This window comes from Diorhabda carinulata, chromosome 2 (assembly GCF_026250575.1).
Source record: "Diorhabda carinulata isolate Delta chromosome 2, icDioCari1.1, whole genome shotgun sequence".
NCBI classification, from domain to species: domain Eukaryota; kingdom Metazoa; phylum Arthropoda; class Insecta; order Coleoptera; family Chrysomelidae; genus Diorhabda; species Diorhabda carinulata.
The window spans coordinates 11,520,793-11,546,329 of record NC_079461.1 but is presented as its reverse complement, the minus strand read 5'-3'; the positions used below and the strand labels follow the sequence as shown (position 1 = coordinate 11,546,329).

The 25,537-nt window shown below is 31.9% G+C and overlaps 1 protein-coding gene across 1 annotated transcript in view; it reads right to left on the bottom strand.

The window, feature by feature from the left end:
• The window catches only part of LOC130903512 (limbic system-associated membrane protein-like), a 1,047,744-nt gene that overhangs the window by 23,774 nt on the left and 998,433 nt on the right, over positions 1 to 25,537 (bottom strand). The window contains exons 7-10 of the mRNA XM_057815654.1: positions 23,727 to 23,901; positions 12,789 to 12,991; positions 4,918 to 5,170; positions 542 to 589 (exon numbers count right to left, since the gene is read on the bottom strand). Of these exons, the coding sequence (XP_057671637.1) occupies positions 542 to 589; positions 4,918 to 5,170; positions 12,789 to 12,991; positions 23,727 to 23,901 (679 nt within the window). The remainder of the gene's footprint in view (positions 1 to 541; positions 590 to 4,917; positions 5,171 to 12,788; positions 12,992 to 23,726; positions 23,902 to 25,537) is intronic.

The following is a 25,537-nucleotide window of genomic DNA, read 5'->3' as shown; positions in this document are numbered from 1 at the left end:
CACCATAGGACCACAGAGTGACTTGATACCAAGCCTTATCTTAAGCGGGAGTGATCCATTTCGGTTGGAGTTAAACCTTAGATCAGTTTACAGAATATTGCAAAAGGCACATAGATCACTTCTGATAAGAGGAATATTAGTTAAATTGGCATTTAGAGAGAGAGAGAGATTCATTTGTTTTATTTGTTTAGTTTCTAGAATTTCTGAGAAATTCGTTTTGGGTATATAAAAGAGTTTGTTTAGTGAAGTGAGTTAGTTTAGTTATAGTGTGCGGAACGAAATAGAAAAGTAATCAGTTAATTTAAATAAATTAGAAAAGTAGTTATATCGAAGTGAGTATTTAATTATCCAAGTAGTGATAAATTAATTATTATTATAAGTTAGTTAAGTATAGTGTCAGTGTTTGAATAAATGAAGTAAGTAAGAGATAGTGTATATAAATTCACCTGACTGATAAAAATACTATGAAAAAATAAAAAAAAACTACAGTTTATTAAACATTAGTTTCAGTGTCATAGACAAAAAAGTAAATTTTACTCACCATTATAAACGTGCTTTGGAGATTGCGGCCGATCTGGATAGCTCATATCTTCAATTCCAACAATTGAAAAGCAAATTCCACGGAGCATGAAAATTAAAAAAATGTTTGAGAGAAATGAGCTCCACAATAACAAAGGAAAGCATTATTATTTATAATTAACTAAATAAACAGTAGAACAAAAATTCTGTAAATGGTTTTATTCTCCACTGGGGGTACATTTTACTTGAAAAACAGTATATTATTTAATGAGCTTATAATAACCATTACTTTTGAATATAATACTATAGTTTAAACTATCAGTAGATGCAAAACCATAAATTATTTATTTTTGTCGACATATAATTATAATTAATAATTATTAAAAGCTGATGGATTTTTTCATCCGTCATATTATAAGTAGTACTTCCTGTGGTAACTTTACTTATATTGTTGGCACTTCATATGGTACAGTTACTTTTGTTAATTACTTATACATATATACCATAATTTTTTTTCACAATAGAGCAGGTACATAGAAAGGTTCAGGAAATCACAAATGCGCTAGAAAAGAAATCCTTCCTCTCAGCAGCTTCCTTAGACATTACTCAAGCATTTGATAGAGTCTGGCACGAGAGCCTACTCTACAAGATGAAGAAACAACTAGCACATTTCTTTTTTCCCCTCTGAAAGTCATATCCGACAGATAGGCTCTTCCTGGTCAAGCAGCAAGATCAATATATTCCACTATATCCCATTGCAGCTGGCGTACCGCAAGGGAGTGTCCTGGGACCTATCCTCTATCTTCTGCATACCACAGACCTTCCTCCAGAATAAGTTGCAACTTTTGCAGATAACACTGCAATCCTGGTTTTACATCCAAACTTTAGAAAAGCATTTCAAAATCTCCAGAATAATCCCAGGGCCAAAGCAATGAAACCAAGTCTGTTCATGTTCACAATGAAGAGCGAAAAGTTTCCACCAGTTACATTTAACGGAAAACAACTAACTCAAGCTACCGATGCAAAATATCTAGGTTTTCATCTTGACAGATGATTAACCTGGCAAAAGCATATATTTACGAAAAGGAAGCAGCTGGGACTTAAGTCAGGCAGATCTACTGGTTAAGTGGTACAAAGTAATAATTAACCATTGAAAACAAGTTGCTAAGGCTATCCTCAAGTCAGTGTGGACGTAAGGCATACAGTTATGGGGAACTGCGAGCAATTTCAATATCTGTATATTAAAACGTTTCCAAAACAAAGTCTTACGATCCATAGTCAACGTCCCCTGGTACGTTACATCATCATCAATAGAAAAAGACCTACAAATGCACTCGATCAAAGAAGAAGTAGAACATTACAGTGAAAAATATAGTGATTGAATAAGTGAACACTCTAATATTCTAGCAAACCAGTTATTTAATAACGCATACGGAGTGCGACGACTAAAACGCTTCAAAGACATACTCACATTTTAAGTGATAATAATTTCGATGCCTAATATTTAATTATATTAAGCTTGTTTTATACCACTAAGTCAAGTAACTTTTATGTATTATACCACCGTGTCATGTTGACTTCTATGTTTTATTTCACTGCTTCATGTTAACTTTGTTAGTGGTTTATGCTATTTATACTTAGATTGGACAAAATTGGTACAGAGTAGCAGTTATATTACTAAATACTTGAGGAGTTTCTTTACTGGAAGATACTCCTACGCGTCTGTTTTTAGTCATTCAAATTACTTATTATCATCATTCTACTGGATAGATTGTAATTATATGGGAGAGATAAAAGATTTCCTTTACCTAACTTGTTACTTATGTTGTCATCGATGTAATCTGCGGTTGATTTCTACCCTCCTACTTTTTTCACAGCTATGAAGTCACCCCCTACGTCACACAAATTGTTGCAGATGTTCGACGTAAAGATTATTATTAATAATTGTATGTCAAAGAATTGAATGATATTATGAATGAACTGCCATTACTTGTAAATAGTCATACATAGATTATGTGATAATAATAATATTGACCAGTGAAATATTTATTATAATATGATGATAGCGAGGATGGTGTGTCACTACATTTCAAAGCTGATAGAACATTTCCAGATCAATGGAACGCAATAAGGTAAACAGTGGAATATTCTACGAGACTACCCGACTTTATCTAATTAGTCTTCTAACGCAAAAAATTCAGAACGTAAAACTTGTTTAATGTCAGTCAACAAAGAAAATCCCCATGTTGGAAAATAATCATATTATTAAGAGAATTTTTTCTATTAAACCCATTGTATAATTTGAATATTGTTTTATATTATGAATTCACATTTTCTACTCCCTATTCATGTTTCAATAACTTACCCCCAGCTACCTATAGAACATACTGGTAATCTGATTAATAGAAAGTACTTCCCTTATACCCTAGTATTTAGGTTTTTTGAAAATACTAATTTCATATTTCAAGTGCTATTCTTTGCCAGTTAGTTTATGAGCGATTTCGTAGTGGGATTGTGATAAAATTGAACACCAAAGTTTTGCGGGGTTTAATGTATTCAAATTGACGCTTGATGGAAATATTAATCTGGTTATGATTTTGCTTATTATAACTCGTTTTTGATTTTTATAGATTAGATTATAATATATAGTTATATTATGAATGATCTCAAATTTTTGGAAGTTAGGTTGTAATGAGTGAAGTTAAATTTCATAAGGTAAGGATTGTTGGATGAAATTCTTTCATAGAATTTGTTTATTCAAAATCCAGAAGATATGCAAAGATTATTCCAAAGTTAATTAAATCAGTTTTCTTATTAATACATAGATCCTTTTGTGCAATATATATATATTGTTTAGAAAAACACATGTATTTTTGTATTTGTTGTCAAATCTTTGGCAGATTCATAATTCATACGATGATCGTCATGTGTGCATAGAAAACACCTATCAGTATATAATTTGCTATCGCTTTTGTGAGAGGTTATCCGATTAGTGAGTTACCGTTATAGATATTTTTGAATTGTTCTTTGACCATAATTTCAGTCCGTGAAGAATGCATGGGTATTCAAGAGATTGGGAATATATTTAGAATATTAGAATATAGTTAGTTCAATTTGCCACAATTTCTCTATTCGCGCTATTCCATTTCTAAATATTCATGTCTTATCTAGTATGGTTGCTTAGGTTCGCATAAGGCAACTGTCGCAAGGAATTTCTAATTCATAATGTATAGTTACTTTCATAATTGTTCAATTTATTCCTCGATTATATTTTAGACGAATGTTTAACTTTATCTATGTCTCGCCTAGCTCTTATCATTAGCAAGAAACAAAAAACCATGTAATAAATTACATAGGGAAATAATAAAGATCTATCGAAAGTCTGACAGATAGATCAAGTTTAATACTCATACAAAGACAATTATGTTATTTATTTGATAAATATAAGGAGAAATTTATATCGAGTGATCATAAATTATTTTTTACGCGGAAAAAGAAATCGAGGAAAAGCTATGTAATATTATTCTACCGTTCTAAAAGTTTTTCGTTCCATGGATTGATTTGTAATGGCTTCTTTGCTGTCATTTACTTCAATTACTAAAAAAATGGAAATGGTATACGTGTAGGAGATATTTATTTAAGTATGAACAGGTATGCAATGATTTAATGCCTATCAGATCAAGTCAACGATGTAATTGGTAATTATAGTTTCGACAACTAACCTAAACAATTTTAACCAAAAAGTTACTGGTGTCTTCGAACACAACTGTCGTATGCGTCTACAAAGTCTTCATATATCTAGTCCTAACTTGTACCACGACGGTTACTACAGAGCCAAAACTCTTTGAAGGAGAATTTATGGCCCAATGAAAAATAACCTAGGATATGTCAATTTTAATTAACTTTTGAGACTGCGGTAGATTAGTCATATCGTTCGAAGAGATGAAGAATTAATTCAGAAAATTCAGTGCTAAACCAGCCATAAAAAAGGCGATGCCGATATGATTGCACTGCTTAAGAGCAGATACCAGGATGGTGAGATGGTGAGCAGTGCCAGTAATGAGTTTTTTGCTGTGTATGGTAATAATTTGATTTGTAGGAAGAATAGATATATTGCTACCTCTTTTACACCGGCTAAAATAATATCTAGACAGGAGGGAAAGAATTTCTACCGTTTTATAGTAATAAATAGATATAAAGATATAGAATCTCAAATACATATTTCATATTTTGATAATTGGGATACGCTTTCTTTAACTAAATTTTGGATATTACTGTAATTGATGGAATTCAAATGAAAACAATTCAACATTAGAGAAAAGTCGCCTAAGATGGGAGTTACTGTAGTTATTCTGTAGATACCTCTGTCGCAATTTATAATAATGAATTTATACTGACCAGTATCAGTCGTTTGGAATGTGAATGCTTCAGAAATGGGACTCCATCCGAATTTGTTCCTTGCCTGAACTTTGGCTTCGTAATTTTGTCCGGATTCTAATCCCCGAATTACATAGCTCATAGATTGAACTCCGGGAGATTGAGTAGGGGCAGCGGGAAGAATAACATCTCTCCAATCTGTTCGTCTGTCCACGAATTGTCGTCCATAACCGTAGCCTACGCTGTAACCAACCGATGCGTACGTCTTATTTTCCTAAAAAAAAGTAATTTGATTCTAGCATTTTGTTAGGTAGATAATCATAAATTTAAGTATAAAATTATACTACTAATTTTTGATGTTTCCTTTTACAAAAAATAATTCGTTTTTCATATTCATAGCGTTTAACATTGAACAATTCTAGTGTAAACAAGAATTAATGAGTAAATTGTGTTACAATACATTTTTGAAAAAGTCCATATACTATATTGAATGTGGTGAACTATACTTTCATTATTCCGATTATCATCAAAATAAATTCTCGTAATATAACCCTCCTGATAATCTTCAATTAAGATATAAGATGGAACATATTAAAATCTATCCAAAAAAATTGCACATGTCGCCACCGTTCCTTAAGAACATAGTCAGTCAATTCTAAATGGTACACCAGCATGTGTTTGCCAGAAGTGTTCGAAAAAATCAGGGGAATTAATCGCAGAAGATGAATCACTCTCCCCCAAGACAATCGCGAGCTCACACACACAAACCAAAACGTTTTTGTACAGTCTAAACATCGAATTGATAGGTCATCCGCCGTACAGTCCTTGTTTGGAACCCAATGATTTCTTCTATTTCCGCAGATCAGAAATAAATTGAGATGTAAACGTTAATCTACACCTGAAGAAGCGATTGATGCGTTGAAATCACATGTTTTGGAGATATCTCAATTGGAATGGAAAAAATGCTTCGACCATTAGTTCTAACTTAAGCAAAGATGTATTGATATTATATGTATTGATATTTTGAAGAAGAATAAAGCCTTATCCAAATTTGTTCCTATCTCTAAACTTAAATAGCGATTATCGAATATTATAACTCACAACCTTTGGTGTAATAAGTAGTGATTTTTTAGTCGGAGTTTGGACATGTAGAGTAGTGCACATTAGTAGTGCTTGCACAATCAAACAGCTATTCGCACGGTACATATTTACTTTGATAGTTCTAAAAGAATAAAGTGATGTTTTAGGTGCCAGGCAGTTTTAGCGTCGATGAAAATAGAATCTGGTAACTGAAGGGTCTAACCAGAGCCCTCTTGATTTCGAAGATCCTTAGTCTTGGGGAAATCCTTGAGAAAATACTATCAAGCAACTGAACACGAAATTGCACAGTGTATGGCAGGACGTGGTTCACGAAAGTAGAAATCGTGTGTGTCCAGATAAGTACACTGTGGCTATTCTATGAGGACAATTTTGGAGCTTCTGTTAACGAATATCCCATAGGAAACTACTACTACCGTAGAATATACGTTTTAGGACATACGGTACGCGTACACCAAATCAGTCATCGGCCGAAGTATAGATTGGATTTTTGTCAGCTTTGCGCGGTGCTCTCTACGTTCGAGTCGATTTTATGAAGGATGGATACTGAAAAAATAATTACTTTTGTTTATAATAGGCCACCATTGTGGGACGAACAATCGAAAACTTACAATAATTGAGATATTGCGAAACGGCTATGGGACGAAATTGCTTCAGAAATGGATATACCAGTAGCAGACATAAAAAAATGGTCTAACTTGAGAGACCAATTTCGCAAAGAATATAACAAATGTACTCAACTAGGTAAATCTGGGGCGACAATGTCCGTTATCGGCTATACTCTAAAGCACAATATTGGGTTTCTTTTTGACCATTCATTTATTGTTGAAACTCTATACAATTACCTAGTAACGTATTCTATCACAAAAGTTATACATATGAAAAATACTTACGTTCTATAAAGTTTGGCTTACGAAGACTAATTATGTGATCTTAAATCAGGTAAGCATTCACCTCCAAAGAAGATTTTTTGATGCTTTTTTAGTTTTTTCGACATTTTTTCCAAGATCTCGTACATACGCGCTCCGATATATTAGTAAAAATATTTCTTCCGTAGTCCTCTTTGCTAAGTAGCTCCAAAGGCCTATTTTACAACATCCATCTGAGTAGTGATAAATTATATCGAGTCTGGACATTCAAATTTGGATCTAATCTTTTTCATATCTTTCAAATATAGAAGAATCGTTATTCATGAATATTCTATCAGTCATTAACCTCAGTCAGTCAGGGTTCTTATGCGATAAAAACAACGTTCATAGTATTTCTATCGATTTATGTGAAAAAGAACACGATTGCCAATATTTATTCCAACCATTAGTGATGTTCTACTTAAACGTGATCATTAAACCTTTTCCACACGTGAACCATATCATCGACCCTCTTTCTTGGTAATTCAATTCTATCTCAGGATACACCAAAGCGTTAAAAGCCTCTCTATGGTCGATATTTATTCTCTGTATCGACTAACTTTATGGTTACGAGCGCTTTGTTAGATGGCTCTAATGAAAGCTTTAATTTCTGGGATTTGATTCCTCACTAAAGCCGATATAAAGGAAATGCCTTCTACAAGACTTTAATTTATATATACGTTGTTAGCAGTTATCATTCAACTTCGAGATGAGTTGTTGAAACGTTTCAGAATAGAAAGAATAAGGTGAAATATATTATTACGATCAGTTTTTTTTATGATAACCGTTGCTCTTTTCTTAAAGACTTTTTCAAAAAAATAATTTCCCATTCAATCTTTAAATGTACATATATGTTCATATTTGTGGTACTGACATTTCATTAGAAGACAGTAACGACTTTCTTGAAAGCCGTTAGTTGTTAGTTACTTTGGTTTCAATATTTTACTCGTGGCAATAATTTTTAAAAATAAGTTTTAAAAACAAAATTTAAATTATAATCAATGAAATACGCGAAATAGTGCGGAAAGTTTTGATCAAAAGTAACGAAAATATGTAAAAAATTTGAAATTATAAAACTGTAGGTTTTGTATGATTCTGCGTTCAAATATAATGTTATCTTGAATATGGCACTTCCAGTTATAACTGCCTACATTTGGTTATTTCAAATAGAACTTGATATTTTTCATTTCAGTTTCGTAATTCTACATGAAATTATGGACAATGTTATATACGAAAAATGAAATATTTTCGAAATATTTAGATTTTTAAGAAAATTTTGGAATCTAGGAACGTGAAATTATAACCAATGAACAAGCGCTTTCTCTCTAGGTTCATACAAACAAGGATTTTTAACTTTAATCGTCGACATGTACAATTTAAATACTAAGATGCTAACTTAAAATAAATCCTGTATTTTTCCGGCGTATATTTTTAAGCCAAATCGTTTGGTATCGATATTCCCTATACCTAAATCCAACCATTTTTGAAAAATATTATTATCTTTGTTCAAACAAAACAACAATCAATTATTCGAACGTTAGCAAAGGGTAGACATTATTCCTATTATTTACCTTCAGTAAACAGTTCACCATTAGTCTCTGAAGATGATAACTTGGTTATCGAAACGTATGTGAAATTTTGTATTGATTTAATAAGGTAACTAAATGTAATATTAAACATAATTTTAAGAGGACTGAGAACTTATAACACATGTAAGAGATACGATTGAAGCCTTGCGCTTTATTGGCTGTAAAGGTCCCTCAAAATACATATTCTGGATTAACAATCACATTTCTCACCTCAATGTATGGGAGATGTTAGTGATGAGTACGGTGTGCATTTCCATCAGAATATAGCAGGAATTATCAGGTATAGAGGATCTCTACTACGCTAGAAGACTATTGTTGAACGCTAAGGAGAGAAGCTATAGATCTCGATTATAAAATAAAGAGTGGTACAACTTCACTCTTTTGAAATTAAAAAATGTATTTATATAAGTAAATTTTTAAATTGTTGTAAAGTTGTAAGTCTTTTCGTCGATATCCACAAAAAACCCTAGCCAACTAAGATATAAAATTATTACGATTATTATTATTTTATTACGTTTTCAATGTTCTCTAACAATTTTTTCTTTTCATGGGTTTGCAAAAGATATTTTTTTGTTGGCTATTGATATAAGCGTGACTCAATCTCGGATATTGCGCCTAGTGGGAACGCACCGTTAAATAGCTATAATCGGTCCGCATCGAATGTTCACTATTTAGTGACGTCGATTGCAGCTAATTGGTGCACCGTTTGCTTATGATCACATGAGAAAATGTTTGATTTCAATGAATTTATTTTATTGGAAATTATCACATATATTGATACTGATATTGAGTGAAACAAAAAACGCGTACATAAATCTCAACAACAAATGAACTAACTCATTTCCGACGACAAAATATGAATGACTACCGGAAAATCTATGATTTCTTGAGGTACGTTTGGTTTGAAAATTCAAAGTGATGTTGACATAACCAGTTTTCGTATTAAACACAGATTTTTATTCAAAATTTTCTATAAAAATCCGATAGCGTGATTAATGTAGGTACAGCGTACTCATCCCATTTGGCAACACTCTTTTCATGATTCTAATGTGCGAACTTAGTATTCCCGTTTTGCCTTTTTGATGTTGATTCGTTAGTTCATCTTTTGTTAGTTTGAGGTTGTTTGCTTATCTTTGGAATGCTTTGGTATGGAATTTGCTACGGCATTTTATGTTTCATTGGTTTTTAGAAAATACCGACCTCTGTGGAATGAGATTCAAAATATTTATCTATTGAGAGGAGAAATATGAATACATTAAGATATTCACCATAATTGTAGATATAATATTTCCACTTAACTTTGCAACGTTATTAATACGAGTATTACGCAAAACGTTACTCAACATAAAATTGTTCTACATAGTGTCAAATCCAAATTGACACCTTGAGGTATGATAAATGTGGATAAATGGATATACTCGAGTTTCAAAACACAATTATGTAGAATGAATTGCCTGGTTGGAACCTACTAGATACTAAGTAACATATCCAAATAGATTTTGAATATTTCATTTAGTTATTTACAGAAAACTACGAAAATTCCTCCATATTTTCCCTGTAATTTTGCAATTAATCATCAATTAATTCATTGATCACAAAGAGAAAGCCATCATTAAAAAGTTTATCTGTTATATTCAACTAATTCTGATTATTTTCTTAGCCAAACCCTGTAACGGAAACTTTATCGGAAGAATCTTTCTTGGATTCTTCTCCAAAGCACGTAGCAGTTTCTGTCGAACCACCTTTAGAAAATAGATCCGAATACGAAAAGTCGACTCAAATAGTTTATGATATAAACATTTAGTAATTCGGATGAAGACAACGTAAAATCAAAGAGAAAAAAGGAAATAACAATTCCCGAGAAATTGAATTCGGTAAACAACACAGTAGAAATAGCTATTGAAAACATGAGATCCGATAAAAATAAAAGCGAAAAGAGAAAGAAGAAAGAACAGTAAAGATTCTATAGGTTCGGCTAGCGATTTAAGATTAGATGAAGATGAACAGCAGCAATTCAAAGATGTTGCAGTAAGTGAAATATTAAAACGTGGGCAGGGTAGTAATGATAAAATTTCGTTATTTGAAGACCGGCATTATATAGACCAAGTCTTGGGGTGTGCTCAGCACTCACACTCTGGGGATAAGGTTCAAGCCATGGTGCATATCAAAAGACCTATGTTTGCAACAGTCACAAACCTCCTATTAACCATGAACTATCAATATCTCGTATACAACTAATTCTAATTCTAAATAATTCTAAAATCTGATGACTGCTTAATAGTTTGACACAATACAGAACGTCTCATGAAGGATGGGTGTCTTTTATAATCTTGATAATAGAAAAGTTTTTCGTATGCTGCGAATTGAGTGGGTACATTGAATAACTTTAGTGGATATTTCTGATAATTTCCAAGAATATTTGTGCCATTACAAAAAACTGTCTCATAATTGCTAATAAAAATGGAATGTGTATATCACAAAGGAGTGATGGAAATGGATCTGAAATATTAGCAATATATCTTTTTCGATACATTATCCCGACAAAGGAATTTTTAGACGTCCATAAAATTTCTAAAGCGGTAGATATCTAGGTCAAGTATTAACGTTTAAAGTTGCCATCTCTATAATATTGATTAAAGTTGATTAATATATAGGAATTTATTATTATTAGTAAACATTTTGGAGAAAATTTTGTTTCTAGTGATTTTATTATTTCTATTGTTGACATAAACCCCTTACAAAATATAACTAACAAATATGAATAAATTAAAGTTGAAACACATTGTGATGAAGAATTGTATTCTCCAGTTTATGGTGGTAATGTTTATTATAAATTGATACCTTGGGTACAGCATAATTGAACACCAAATAACGCTGACAACTCATTCAATATATTGTTATGAGCAATTATATATTTATGGAACAAAAAATTAACGAGACATCATATGTAAATAGAGTAGGTCAGAATCATAAAAAATGTGACAATACAGTAATCAATGAGATGAACACATTAATACAATAACGTAGTTAATGACGTATAACGTTGATGCATTGGTAATTATTCCATTCATTACATGGCGAGATTACCTGGAGTATTTCAAACTTTGTTTACTAACAGATATCAAAGTTTAAGAGGAAGTACCCAGAAGTACCTGGGCTGACGTAGAGATGGAGGAAGTTGCTTGAAATAACCATTGTATTAGAAACATGGAAAAAATTGGGTGAGACTGTACGGCTGTACGACCTGCGAAGACCTTCATCGCAGTTGTCGACCAAATGAGGTGATGTCGGTAGTTAATGGCTAGGAGCTTCATGACTCTTATTATAAAAAGGGTATTGAACTCATTGAACATCGCTAGGAAATGTGTATGAAGCCTAAAAAGAGATTACGTTGAAAAATGATTATAATTTTTTAAAGCATTTTATTGGGCCAGGTATTTCTAGAACCATCCACGTATAACAAACACCCTTTGTAGAAATATCTAGCTTTTTCTAGGATCTATATTTTAGAGGACTTGTACCATATGAAACTCGAAGCTAAATAACCTCTATATTGGACTCGAATAGAAGTATAATGAATCTTTTATAGTCTTCTAAGCTTTATATGTTTATTTGATTTCTTGCCGAGCTTCTTCAAAACTTCACTTTTACCATCAATTTGCTGAGGGCGCAAATTAAATTAAAAAGCTATACTAAAGCATTCATAATATTCTCACATATTAGTTGATTACAGTCAGAAGAACTGGAATATCCGAAGTTATAGGACAATAAAGAATCGCTAAACTGAGCGAGGAATCCATTTATATACCATGAATTTAACATAAAACTTGATGGGTTTTGGAAGCCACACAATTCAGTTTTTCAGAACTATAAGTAATACCCATCAAGAAGTATTTTGAGTCATATTTAACTAGCTTGTCAAATATTTTATTTCTACGGATTCATATGAAGCTTTTTATTCGTTTTTGAACAAAAAAATCGATTTCATAAATTAAAGAGAGAGTATGAAGATTAATATCATCGCAGTGCTTGAATTGGCGATTTGATTTTTTGTCAGACATAACCATATAAGAAGCGATTAACAAAATTTTTGGAAACTTTTCAATGATGGATGTGGTTTTCCTACATTTTTGTGTTCAAATAAACTGGAAAATTGGGTAGAGAGTTGATTTCATTTGAATCAAGTGTTCTCTAAATTTTCCTATCACTCAAAGCAGAAATAGTATATCATTTTATATTCTGTATTATTTACTTGCTATTTGTAAGTATCCAATATCATTATGTTTCATATACTCACTTTTCCTAATCCAAATTTTCTCTGACTCTGATGATGAAGTGGTTGAGGATGTCCATCTTCAGACGTACCAGAGTCTGGTAATCTTCTAAAAAGCAATTTATATTCTTCAATTGGACTTAGCGATTCAACTGCCCAACTAATATTATAACTATCCTTCCAGGATCCTCTTGAAGCGCTACTAAATTTTGCTGGATTCGGTTTACCTACAACAACCATATTGTTATGTGCCTTTTATAATTGATAATTGAAATAAGAACATTATAAGAAATGGAATTTTGGATATAATATTGAAGTTTCAATAATAATTTATTATGTGAAGGTATATACGCGATAAAGAGGAATTTGAAAACTATAGAGCCATAAGCCTTTTTAACAGATAAATAGAGAACACAAATCATACGCAGAAAGCATAGTTCAAACCAGGATGATCCATGATCAACGCGATCCACATAACAGACCAAATAACACAAAAAACATGGGAATACAATAAAAAGCTACACATAATTTTTTTTTTAAAGCGCGCTTGACTCAATAAATAGACAAACAATGATAGGAGATCTAGAAAGACAAAGGAGTCAAAGAAGGCGACTTGATTTCTCCAAACCTGTTTTATCTAATTTTAGAGAAAGTAATAAGAAAAGCAAAATTAAATAATTAAAATATTATAACGAATCAAATACAAGCAGTAGCATACACAGTCGATGTAACAATATTGGCTAATACAAGAGAGAAGGCAATCAACAAATTGGAGAGGGAAGCAGGAGAAGTAGGCCTAGAAATAAACCAAGAAAAAACCAAATACATGAAGATAGCAAATCAAGTCGAAGAGGAATAGACCACCTAAGGACGCAGAAATACGTATTTGCAACTGTATCCTCGTTCAATTATCTAGGAGTAACAATAATACAAAAAAAATATCGAACATTTGAAAAAAATAAAAAGTTACTTCAAAGCAAAAATATTAGTAAAAAGGATTAAATTAAACTATATAAAATATTAATGAGACCAGTGATTGCGTTCGCCATAGAAACAACTGTCAAATAAAAAGGAAGAAGAAGACCTGAAGAAAATCGAGAGAAAAATACTGAAAACTATACTCGGACCATATATTACAGGAGATGCAGAGAGAAGATTGTAGAAAGATAAAGAAATAGAAGAAGAGCCGGGAGGAGAAAAGATAATATGTGAATGAATATATGAAAGCACGAAGACTGAATTGGACAGGACACATCATGAGAAGGAAACCTGCAGAAATAGTGAGGAGAATAACTCAATGGATACCTTCATGGCCAAGAGGCTGGGACAGATCAAGAAATACTCCTGGGGAAACCAATTTGAAGAAGTTTCCAGAATTCTAGAAATAGTAAAATGGAAAGTGGAAAGCCAAATGCAAAAACAGAAAAGAATGGAGAAAGCTGACAAACCAAGCTAGAACCAACAAAAAACTATAACAAAAGAGCAAGGGAAGTAGTATACCCCAATAAAGAGATATGAAGGCGCCCAAAGCGTTAGCCATAATCCAAGAGATTATGATGATGATGATGATGTTGTGAAGATATAATACATTTCCCACAAAAATTGTGTATGAAAAATGAATCAAATTGTTTGAAGTTATTACTGAAAAAAAGTCAACAAAAATTATTTTGGTTAGGTAAGTTATGCTAATATATGTATATATTCAATCTAAATATTTTTAAGAGATCTTATCAGCTGATATCTTAACTTGAGATGCTTAGTTGCAATTTTAAATTTTATTTTGGTTTTAAGAAGAAAGAGTCAAATTTTACAAAAAAATTTATACTCTTGTTTGATTCATGTAATTTATGTTCGTTATTGAATTACGAGGATGTATTCATATCTGGATATCCTAGACCAGTTCCATGCATAAACAAAATATTGTGTTTCCATAGCAACGAACAATAACTTATTAGAAGTTTCAGTGTAAAGTTTGATGTCAAAAAAGTAAACCAGAATTACGCAATAAATAAAAAGAAAAAAGATGTCTACCAAAATTGTGAAAATCGAAAAATTGTAGTATCGAGCCATCATCAAGTACCTGTATTTAAAAGGATTAAGAGGAAAGCAGATTTACGAATATATGCTTGGTGATCAATGTCCTTCGTATGCGACCGTGAAAACTTGGACTGCAAGATTCAAAAGAGGTAAATTTTCCATTGAAATTGATGACCGATCGGTAAGGCCAGTTTCTTTGTCAGTCCCCGAAAATATCGATGCAGTTCATGACATGATTTTATCAGAGCGGCTAAAACGGATATTTGAAGCACTGAATATTTCATACGAACGCGTTCATCATATATTTCACGTCAATTTGGATATGAGAAAAATTGCTGCAAAATGGATCTCCATATGTTTGAATGTTGACCAAAAACTTGCAATGGTAGAAGCATCACGTTCGATCTGTGCTCGATTTGAAAACGATGTAGAATTCTTAAGCCAAATTATATACTCTTGTATACTATTTACAAAAATTATTATTTTCCAATGACTATTCGCATACTAGGAAAATTTATGAGGATATTTTGTGACAACATAAAACTTTTTACGTATTTTAATACATATCTATATTATTACCTTAAAAATAGGCAAATTTCAAGCCGATAAAAGTATGACAACGCTTACCTAATCTAATTTTCCATACACTTCTTGTAAGCTTCGACTGAAATAGCTTTCAGTACTTTTCGTATAATAAGTTTTCAGTACCTTAAGCGCATTACTCATGAATTTCAATGAGCACAATTATTTCGAAGAGAGAATTAGTCACAACTGTGTTTTACCAAAAAATCAATCACAATCATGATGGAATGTGATTTGAAAAAAAATCTGATAAATTTCTAGAAATTCAGTCGTTTACCATTTGACCTCTTGATCATGGTGAACCACACCATTATTGATACGTTTGATGAAATGAGTGTCCTAAGTTGTTAAACATCTTCTTTTCGATCACTATTTGACGTTATTTGTGCAAAATATTCATGTCTATCTCTTGTCGATTTTTGAGCACAATGTTCTCCACTTTTTTGATGTGATCGTCATTAAAAGAGGTGGAGGGACAACTCTCTGGAGATAAGTTTTCGACGACTTCACGTGAATGCTTTATGTTACACAGAAACTTGCGTTCGCGATAAAGGTGACTTCCCAAAATACTTGTTTTCAACGCTTCCGTAACTCCTTTGGAAATAGAAAATTTCACGCAAACTCGTATTTTTCCATAGTCAAACGTAGCATCGTATAAAACAAACACACTAATTGAGATATGCCGCTCAAACTTCATAAGCATCCATAAAGTTTGTACCAATCTAAGAAAAAAATGTTACCGATTCGGTTTTCGGTCGCAGTTTATATGCATAACAGATGCTGTTCTATTTCTAGTTATTTTACTATTAACAAACAAGAATCCAAGTTTGTTGTTGGATGAGATCTCGATATAAATAAGAATTTATACAATATGTTGCTTTTAATGTATTTACAATATAAAAAATTAGATATCATCAATTTATTCCAATAACGATCAATGGAATATCAAGACCAATCACATTATGGATGATGAAATTACAGTTGGGATTAACATCATGCGGAATCAGAGACATATCTAACGAAATTATCTCATCGAGTCGCAATCACGCGACTAAATTGAGTCAGATGATCACCCTAACAACTTCCACGCATCCCTATAATTTAGTAATCGATGTCTGGTGCACCAGTAGCTTCAAAGATTGTGTATCTTCGACTTGTCCATATTGATGCAACATCAGACGTCTACACTGTAAAATCTCGAAATATAATAGCGATAGTACACAGATAAACTGAGTGTATGATTTCCATAGTTAGAAATTATGTCGTCTTAATATTAAATAGTAAAAAATCATTTGAAATTATCCAGCACTTCCAACATTGAGCGCCACTGACTTATTTTTCTGTTTATTGTTGTACTGTAATCAATATTGCGAAAGTACCGTGAAAAAGTATCTTCGAGAAAGATTACTCTATGAAACTTAAAATACAGGAGCAATAAATCGTTTGTTAGTAACAGCAAGCAGTTTTTTATAAACTTTCAACAATATGAACTTTACTGGTTTTCTTTCTTATTTTATCTCGAGATTGTTTGTTCTATGGGAATAGTAAAACTCTTGTTTGTATTTTCTTGATTTTTCAATGTTTCAACGAGGAAAGTGAGATATGAAGTGTTGTGAACTGTGAATTACAAAACTCGTATTTCAAATCATATTTGAAAATCTCTCTCTGTTTCTTATTTATTTTATCTATCGATATAAATAAAATACTAATAGGCAGAGACTTTAATACTTATTAAATGTTATACGTAGTGAATGAATGCGTTTTAAATTTTTTAAACTTGTCAATCATCAAATTTTTTAGATTATTAGAATTAGTGAGAATTCTTAATTCATGAATTTACGTATTTACTAATAAATTAATCGGTTATTACTCTACACATTAGAATATATTATGGAGTGCTTTTCAGTGGCCGATCCTGGGGTTGATGGCATAATTGTTGAAATATCTCTATATAGTTTTTGAAACGGTCTTGTTTTGATTTCAATTGGAATTGACGGCGACAAATAATTTCAGAATTTATGATCAAACAAGACACTTTATATCAAGATCAGGATATTTTATAAAGAAATCCTGGAAGGATGATAAAAGGCAATTGTAACTCATCGGATACGTATATTGTACCACGTAACAAAAATGAAATTAATGAAACTAATGTTTTAGGAAACCACAACCAAACCATTATCTCCATTTTTGGTTAGGTTGAGTTGAATTCACGAATATATTATCCTGAACCCTCCTTTACACGGGAGAGGCTTACCAAGACCAAAATTAAAAATCTAGTATTTTCATTAATATTTGAGGTTTACAAAAATATCAACATACACTTTTTTTCATAGCTACCTGTGATGTTTAAGACCATTTCAACATAGTTTACATTAATAATTTTCTCCAAAAATCAATTTCAAAATAACGGTAGAAATTTTATTATCATTTTTATTACATATATGAACAACCAGAAAAGAAAAATATTTTGAAAATTGAAGAAAAACACAAAAATAGTAACATAAACTTATATAAAAAAAAAACAACAAATAATAAATAATTTCTTACAGAAAATACAAAAAAATTGTATTTTGAATAGTACACTCCCTATAACAAGCCATTATGTGCTCCATACAGAGTTAACTCTTACCTCCAACCATAAAAATTCTTGGTTTTTCTTCGTTTGCAGTATTTCCCGAAGCCTCTTTTGTTTTGGAGAGGAATCTTGTTGTTGTTCAAAAACTATTCCAGTATATTATTCAGCAATAACTCTAACACTTCTAGGTAAATTTTGGATAGATTCTCGTTGTACAATATGTTCCGTTATTAGAGCCCACCCTAAATGATTTATGAATAGCCTTCTACTTTTAGATGTCATAGTTTCAGGATTGTTACTTCTAGTTCTAGCAAACGCGTTAACATTATAGGATGTCATCATTGTATCCACTACATTATCCTTATCAGTGGTGTTTCAATTAGACCGCAAGATTTTAGTTTAAAATAAAACATGTTTTTCTGTAGTAAAGTATAAAAATATTCAATAATTTGGAAAATAAACTCGTACATTTGGAAATTTATGTATGAAACAAAATCTTTTGTGAATGCTTTTCTGGCGTATGCGTACCGTTTTCACTAAATTTTTAATAACGCTAATGATTCCTGTATTCCATTAACGCTGTATTCCATTGATACAGCGTTTAATTTCGGCTTTCAATGCCTGAAGATATTGGCATAAACCTGTGACTTCAGATAACCCCAGAGTTAGAAGTCTAAAGGCGTTAAATTGCAAGAGAGTGGAGATCAATTCTGTTCACTAAATCGTTAAATGACGATCAGGATGAAGCTCATGCAAGATCGTCAATGTTTCATGGGCGGTATGACATGTGGCGCCATCCTGCTGAATCTACATGTCGTCAAGATCAATAACTTCAAAATGTATACGATACGATACGATAACTTTCATCGTTACTGCATTTTCTTTTCCATTTTTGACCTCGAACCGAGTGTTTCACATTACTAACTGAACCATTACTTTTGAATTTTTTTCAATATTCTTTTCACAGTGGATGAAGTAGGCATATTATTTCGGCCGAACATTGGACGCACTTTACGAATAGTGGCAATCGAACTTTTGATAATAATTTTTGACAATGGGGCGTTTTGTTCTACAATGTAATGCTCCATTCTCCCAATGACAACTTTCGATCTGTCGCGTCATAATAATGTGACAACTTAATGAAACGTAATAATTTCCGGTTTCTGCCGGTTTCCTGAATTATGATCTTTTATATCATGTCTATGTAATGAAAAAAACCATTATAATATCACTTTTTCTCTTAGTAATGTAAGACAAAACTGTAAGTCAAAAAAGTCTTGACTGACACATTCTCAGAGTTACGGCTTGTGTTAAATTGTCTATTTGAATCGGAGTGGTTTTGTACCAACATATATTTCTATATGTTGTGGCAACCAGAAAAAATACTTTATTGACAAATTTGTTTGGCTTTCGCGGCATGTACAAGCGGAATGCACATTTTTAGCAAAATGCTAAATCTTTTTATCCAATGTCACATACTCTTTAACTGAATAACACTGCTTACGTTTTCCTGTAAACTTTCCGAACTTTTCACGTATAGCTGCAATTTTGTCAGTTGCCCTTCTGTTTTCTCTTGTATCAGTTATTATCAAGTCTTATAACTCTTAAGAAAGATCCTTTTCCAAAAACTCCCGGAGATTCTTCCTACCACCGTGGTCTTTGCCAGCTAGACACAGAAAGCCTAAAAATGCTTTCATTTCCACTTTAAATGTTGGCATAGTATCGTAACTGTCTTTGTATGGTTTCAATTTTACGTATATACAAATTTCTATATTGTTCTAAAACATCTACGATGTCATCAAAAAGAAGGTTTCGAGAGTCAATTGGAGATACTGCGGTACCAGGCGGGTAGGTAGTAATATTTTCTCTTCTGGTATTAGGGGAGGAAACAATTTTACCCACTTTTTACTCTCTTTTTTGGAATAATACATACGTTTGTCATTGTCTTCAAGAATTTCATATGGTTCTGGAGCTGCCTCTTCCTCACTATTAGAACTAGAATCGTTGATTTCCTTGTGATCTGAACCGCTCAACGATCCATCGAAATCAGCGATATATCTGGCAACAGTCGGATCACTCATCACTAAAGCGTCGAATCTCTTTTTCGTAGGCATCGTACATAGAACTAAAACAATGTTGCCAATCATGCGCTTCCTATCACAAACTGAATATAAATGGGGAAAAACCCAATCTAAAATCGGAGAACCTTTTTGAAGAAGTATAGATTATTTAGTGGAAGTAAAGATATTTATGAAAATTACAGAGTTTCTCAGACAGTTTGCAAACTCTGAATCGACTACTTTCATATAGAGGGCGATCATAATTGTGATATAAATTACTTACATATTAGGACAAACACGGATCTAACTCAAAAACTTAGTTTTTTTCTACAAATTTTGCACAAAAATACTTTACTATGTATGAAAGATACAAGAGATATCAGTTTTGTTAAAAAAAACAAATTATATATCGTAGATTCATGTTATAATGAATGAAAAACTTGAGCGAAATTCGCAAAAGCCTAATGAAATTTTTTGATCAAATTTAGGATAAGTTCCAAACCGAGCTATTTCATGTCATTTCATTTCTTTCGTTAGTTCTTATGTTATTCCAATTGGAGCTTGTGAGATTTATTATTCGTATATATTCCTATAAACAAAATGCTTTTTTTAAAATATTCAGTAAAAATTGAACAGTTGTTCTATTAATAGAAAATTATCGGTCTAGTGAGTGTCTATAAACTAATCATTGCACAAAATCATTGAGTGTTCAGCATTAAAGATGAGTGCTGCTAAGAACTTATGAATCTTCTCATTCAAAGTAAAGTGATTCTAGATAAATATCACGTGGGTTGTGTAAAAAACAAGATATTTTTTCCATAACCATTTTCATTTTTCGATATAAGACTATATACACTTTTTCCAGTTTTTCCAGTTTTTCAACCATTCCAAATAATAGTTGTCGTCTTTCTCTTCACGTTTGCGATATCGTCCTCGCTTGATAAGAATTTTTCTCTTTCAACTGAAACTTTAAGGTTAGGAAACAGGAAAAAGTTGCTGGGTAAATACGGTAGGTGGTCAACCAATTAAAACTGAAATTTGTGGGTTGTCTTGATGGACAATCATTTTCTTTTTTTTCAAATATGGTCGATTTTTTGCAGTTTATTACTATCAGGCAATGATGCTCAATTGTAATTGTTCTAAGTTTCTAAAGATAGTCAATGAAGACAACCTCATGACAATCTCAAAAACCGGTCGCCATTACTTTTTCGGCGGATGAAACCGTCTTTCCTCTTTTCGGATCAGGTTCACCGTTTGCAATCCACTGTCTTGACTGTTTTTTTCTTCAAGTATATGGTGTCGGATCCAAGTTCCATCTGCAGCTATGAATATTCGACTGATTTTACTCAAACGGCAACAATAAGGAAATGATAATGTTCTTTCGAATACTCTCCAAAATTAGCAACCACGCGCAGATACTTTACACACATGCATTGAGTTTTTGGGCACCCCAAACCACGTTGGAATTCAGATGTCCAAAATTTTATGTTTGTAAATGATGTAAAGGCATATTGCCTTTCAAAAACGAATATTTAATGATAGCTCAATACTAAATTTTTATGTTCTTCAGAAAAACCTTCACAATCTGTCACTCATATAATTTATAGAGAGAAAGTCAGCGTTCAAAATGGCTGAATTCTTAGTGCAAATATATTCCCCAACTGATATTGACAAGTGATGACATCTTTAGGATACATTTGGAAACAGCTTTAATAAATGAAAACTATGCAAAATCTACCATATTACTTGCACAAAATGACATTAATATTGTGTGATGGTATACATTATTCAATAAACGAGTATATAATTTCTAGTTGCTTTCCAATTTATTAAGCACTTTGTACACGAAACCCATTGGCTCGACGTTCATGAAATTAGCACACAAGAATCAATTGGAACAAACTTCGATAAGCTTTGTGTCAAGTGTCAAATTTTGAAACATTCAACCAATTATTTGCTTTTTGCATGCAATAATGTAATAGAATATTGTTTTGTATAGCCTGTTTGTGATTCCATTTCAAAAATACAAATGGAAATCTCAATAAATGCCTACATAACCGCAATCATACAGTTTATGTTTAGAGAGCAATTTTGAAGCCCAATCATTTATCTGGTGCTTATGGGGCAACAGGAAAACAAACAAAAAACGGCAATTCGGAACATGTATTTCGAGTTTTGCATATCCATTGCCCTATTAGGTTCTCAAAGAGTCCAAAATTAGAAAGCAAATTTTATATAGATTATCTATAACCATTAGAAAAAAACACAAAATATGATGATAAAATGTGATAATTATAATTATGATATGACTACACAGTGGTAGTTTTAGTTAGTATACTACAGTTATTCTTGTTAATTATGATTCAAATACAACCAGTGGCTTCATTTTTGAAATCATGAGGGACGCCCAGATGGTAATAGACACAATGGATCTGTTGACATGTTGGGAACAAAATTTTCTTAGCACATGAAAAAGACTATTTTCTCTAGAAGAGGGCGAAAATAGCAGAAAAGCTGTTAAAAACCATCTATTGCCTTTCGAGGGTATTTCTATAGATGTTTCACAAAAAAAGTCAAGAAAAATGACACATAAGCAAAAAAAGTCGAAGAATGTACTGAAATGAATAGATCAGCATGATGTGTTGATACTTTCTATAAAGGATCTTGATGGAATAATTAACGATAATTATTATTTAATTATTAATTATTAACGATATTACGATAAAGTCTAAAGTTTTCATTGACAATAATGAGGAAAAATCGTCCATGAAACTGTGCAATCAAATGTCAAGTTTTTTGCTTAAGAGGGATGTTAAAAAAGAATTAAAAAAATTGCAATTCAGCTGTTATTACGAGCTGCCATAATTCAGGTTGAGAATTTTGTATTTTGTGAAAGATAATAAAAAAGAGAAAAGATTAATTATTTCAAAATGAGTATAAAGAGTTGATACAAAAGTAACCTATGGCACGTAACCTTAGTATTGCATTCTTTATTTTGCGAAAAAAAAACAAATAAGGAATGTTCATGAAAATTCTCGTAATCAGTTATGCATTAACATTTTTTTGAAATTTTGTCAATTTTTCATATCTTAATTAATGAAAACATGAAAGAATATTATAAAAATAGAACCCAATCCAAATTATAACCCATTTTGATTCCAATATTGTGAAAAATGGAAAAAAGGAATTGAGGATAAACTTTTTGGACTTATGATAGAAAAAGGCCCAAAGTTAAAATATTATTTTAAAAACACAGAGCGATTCTACTACTAGAACCTAATACAATAGGATCCAGTGTAGGCTGTGTTGAAAGCTTAAAATGTACCGCTATCCACAAAAAATAAGCACATTATAAATTTTCGTCCATTGTATTTTTTGATCACCCTTTCTATAACAGATCTTTGAGTATACTTCGTTTATCTTATATAAAAGTAGTTAAAACATGGGAGAAGAAAAATGAAAAAATGAAAGTGTATCATACGTATTCTATCCAATTTGATGATTTTCATTATTTGATTTGTTCCTCTATTTAAAAGTGATCATAAATCAGAGAAATTGAATTTGGAAATAAATTAGAGATAAAACTTGTATAAAAGTATTCTACTATTAGTTCGGGTAGAACTTTAAACGAAATAAAAAACTTTTAAAATGATTTTGTTATTTATTCCGCTCGCCTGCTCCATCAACGATAGCTATAAATCTTACCGGTTAATTGGACGCTTTTTCTTGTTTTCCCCAGTTGATTATCTGCCACGCAAGTGTAATTTCCGAAGTCTGATCTGTGCACTTTACGAATCACGAGTGTATGCCGTGAGCCGCGTGACTCCATTATTCTTCTTTCTGTTGTGTCTAGTTGCATCGTGTCTCTGTACCATAGGACCTAAAAAGAGAAAATATATTGAAATCCGACCAACGCCATTAGTTTTCTGACCGATTATATTTTCTGTGCATTTTGGGGATGAGATGAGGAAATTTCATTTTCCAGTGCCCCCTTTCTAATAAATCTGATTACAAATAGGATTTGTAACTTCAAAGTAAATAAAGTCTGTAGAATTTCATTCGATTTCAGGAAATCAAATTTTAGGAAAGGTTATCATCAAATATGTCAGTTATAAAATGAACTTAAGATTAAGAAGTTGTACTGATTATATCATTCACCATACGTGTGAAATGACCATTTAAAATAACCAAAAATTATTTAGTATGATTCTTCATTCACCCTATATACAAAATTGAGTCGCAGCCATTCTGCAATAATACTAAATTCTTTTGAATTGAGAACTAGAACTTTAATTGTTGATTTAAATGATACAGGTCACATAATAATATTTGCATAAATTTCTACAGGGTCTATTCAAATCATTTGTCACAGAAAAGAGGTTTTCAAACACTATCGTATATCTCAATAGAAGTTAAAAAATGTGTTAGAGAATTCTTTATATGGAAAGTCATTTTGGTATTATATTATGTAATATTCGATATTTGTTAGGCAAGTCCTTTTCGTTGTTAATTGCTTTAAAATGTCTTATAACTTGAAAATACGATCGCGCATTCTATCATTGGGTTGGACAGTTGGAACCAAAGAATTTCACGTATCTCCCACAATGTGGAAAAATAATTTTCACCAGAGAGTCTGGTAAGAAGAGCAGAAAACACAGTAGAGGTTTTTCGTAGGAAACTTAGAGCGCGGATACTATACTTCAAAGTGTATCGTGTAAATCGGCATGAAATGGCCAAAATCGGCATCAAATGGTCAAAAATACCTTAACAGATGAAAATGTCCTGAATATGCCACAAATTAATTAGCATGGATGGATGCTGTCGTCAACTAAAGCGGATACATTTTGCGAAAGAAGGAATCATTGTTATGATTGAAAAAAAAAACTTGCCAATCCAGAAATCTAAAGAGATGATGGCTTTTATACGAACAATATAGAAGAGTGTCCTAAAAATGTAAAACATGGAAAAAAGCAACAATTGCTGATAAAGTTTTGGTTTAGTGTGTGATTCCACCAAGAGGGATATCCAGACCTTATGTGGGATTAAGAGGGATTTTGAAGGTATATTAACAACTGCCTTACCAAAATAGTTGATTTTGTATGACATCACGTTGGAAATAACAAAATGTTTTAGCTTGACTTAGCATCTTGCTATTATGCAAGGGAAAAGGAAAACTCAAAATAGGCTTTATCAATATAATATAGTTTTTATATCAAAACAAGGTTACACTCTTAGTGTACCTCAAATTTGTCAAGCAAAAGATTTTTGAGCACTTCTAACTCGTAAACGGTATGATGGAGTGTGGCAATTCGAAAATGTGGAACAACTATTTAGTTTAAGCTAATTGCATTGTTAGTTGAGCCGTTAATTGTGGTAGATAGAAAAAGTTTTATTAACGATTCTTATTACTATATGACTAAATATTTTGTGGCAAGATTATTGGAACCTGCATTTAACATTATTTTGCAACTTAGTTTTCATTCAAGCAGTGGTGGTGGTCTCCAATGAATGAAAAT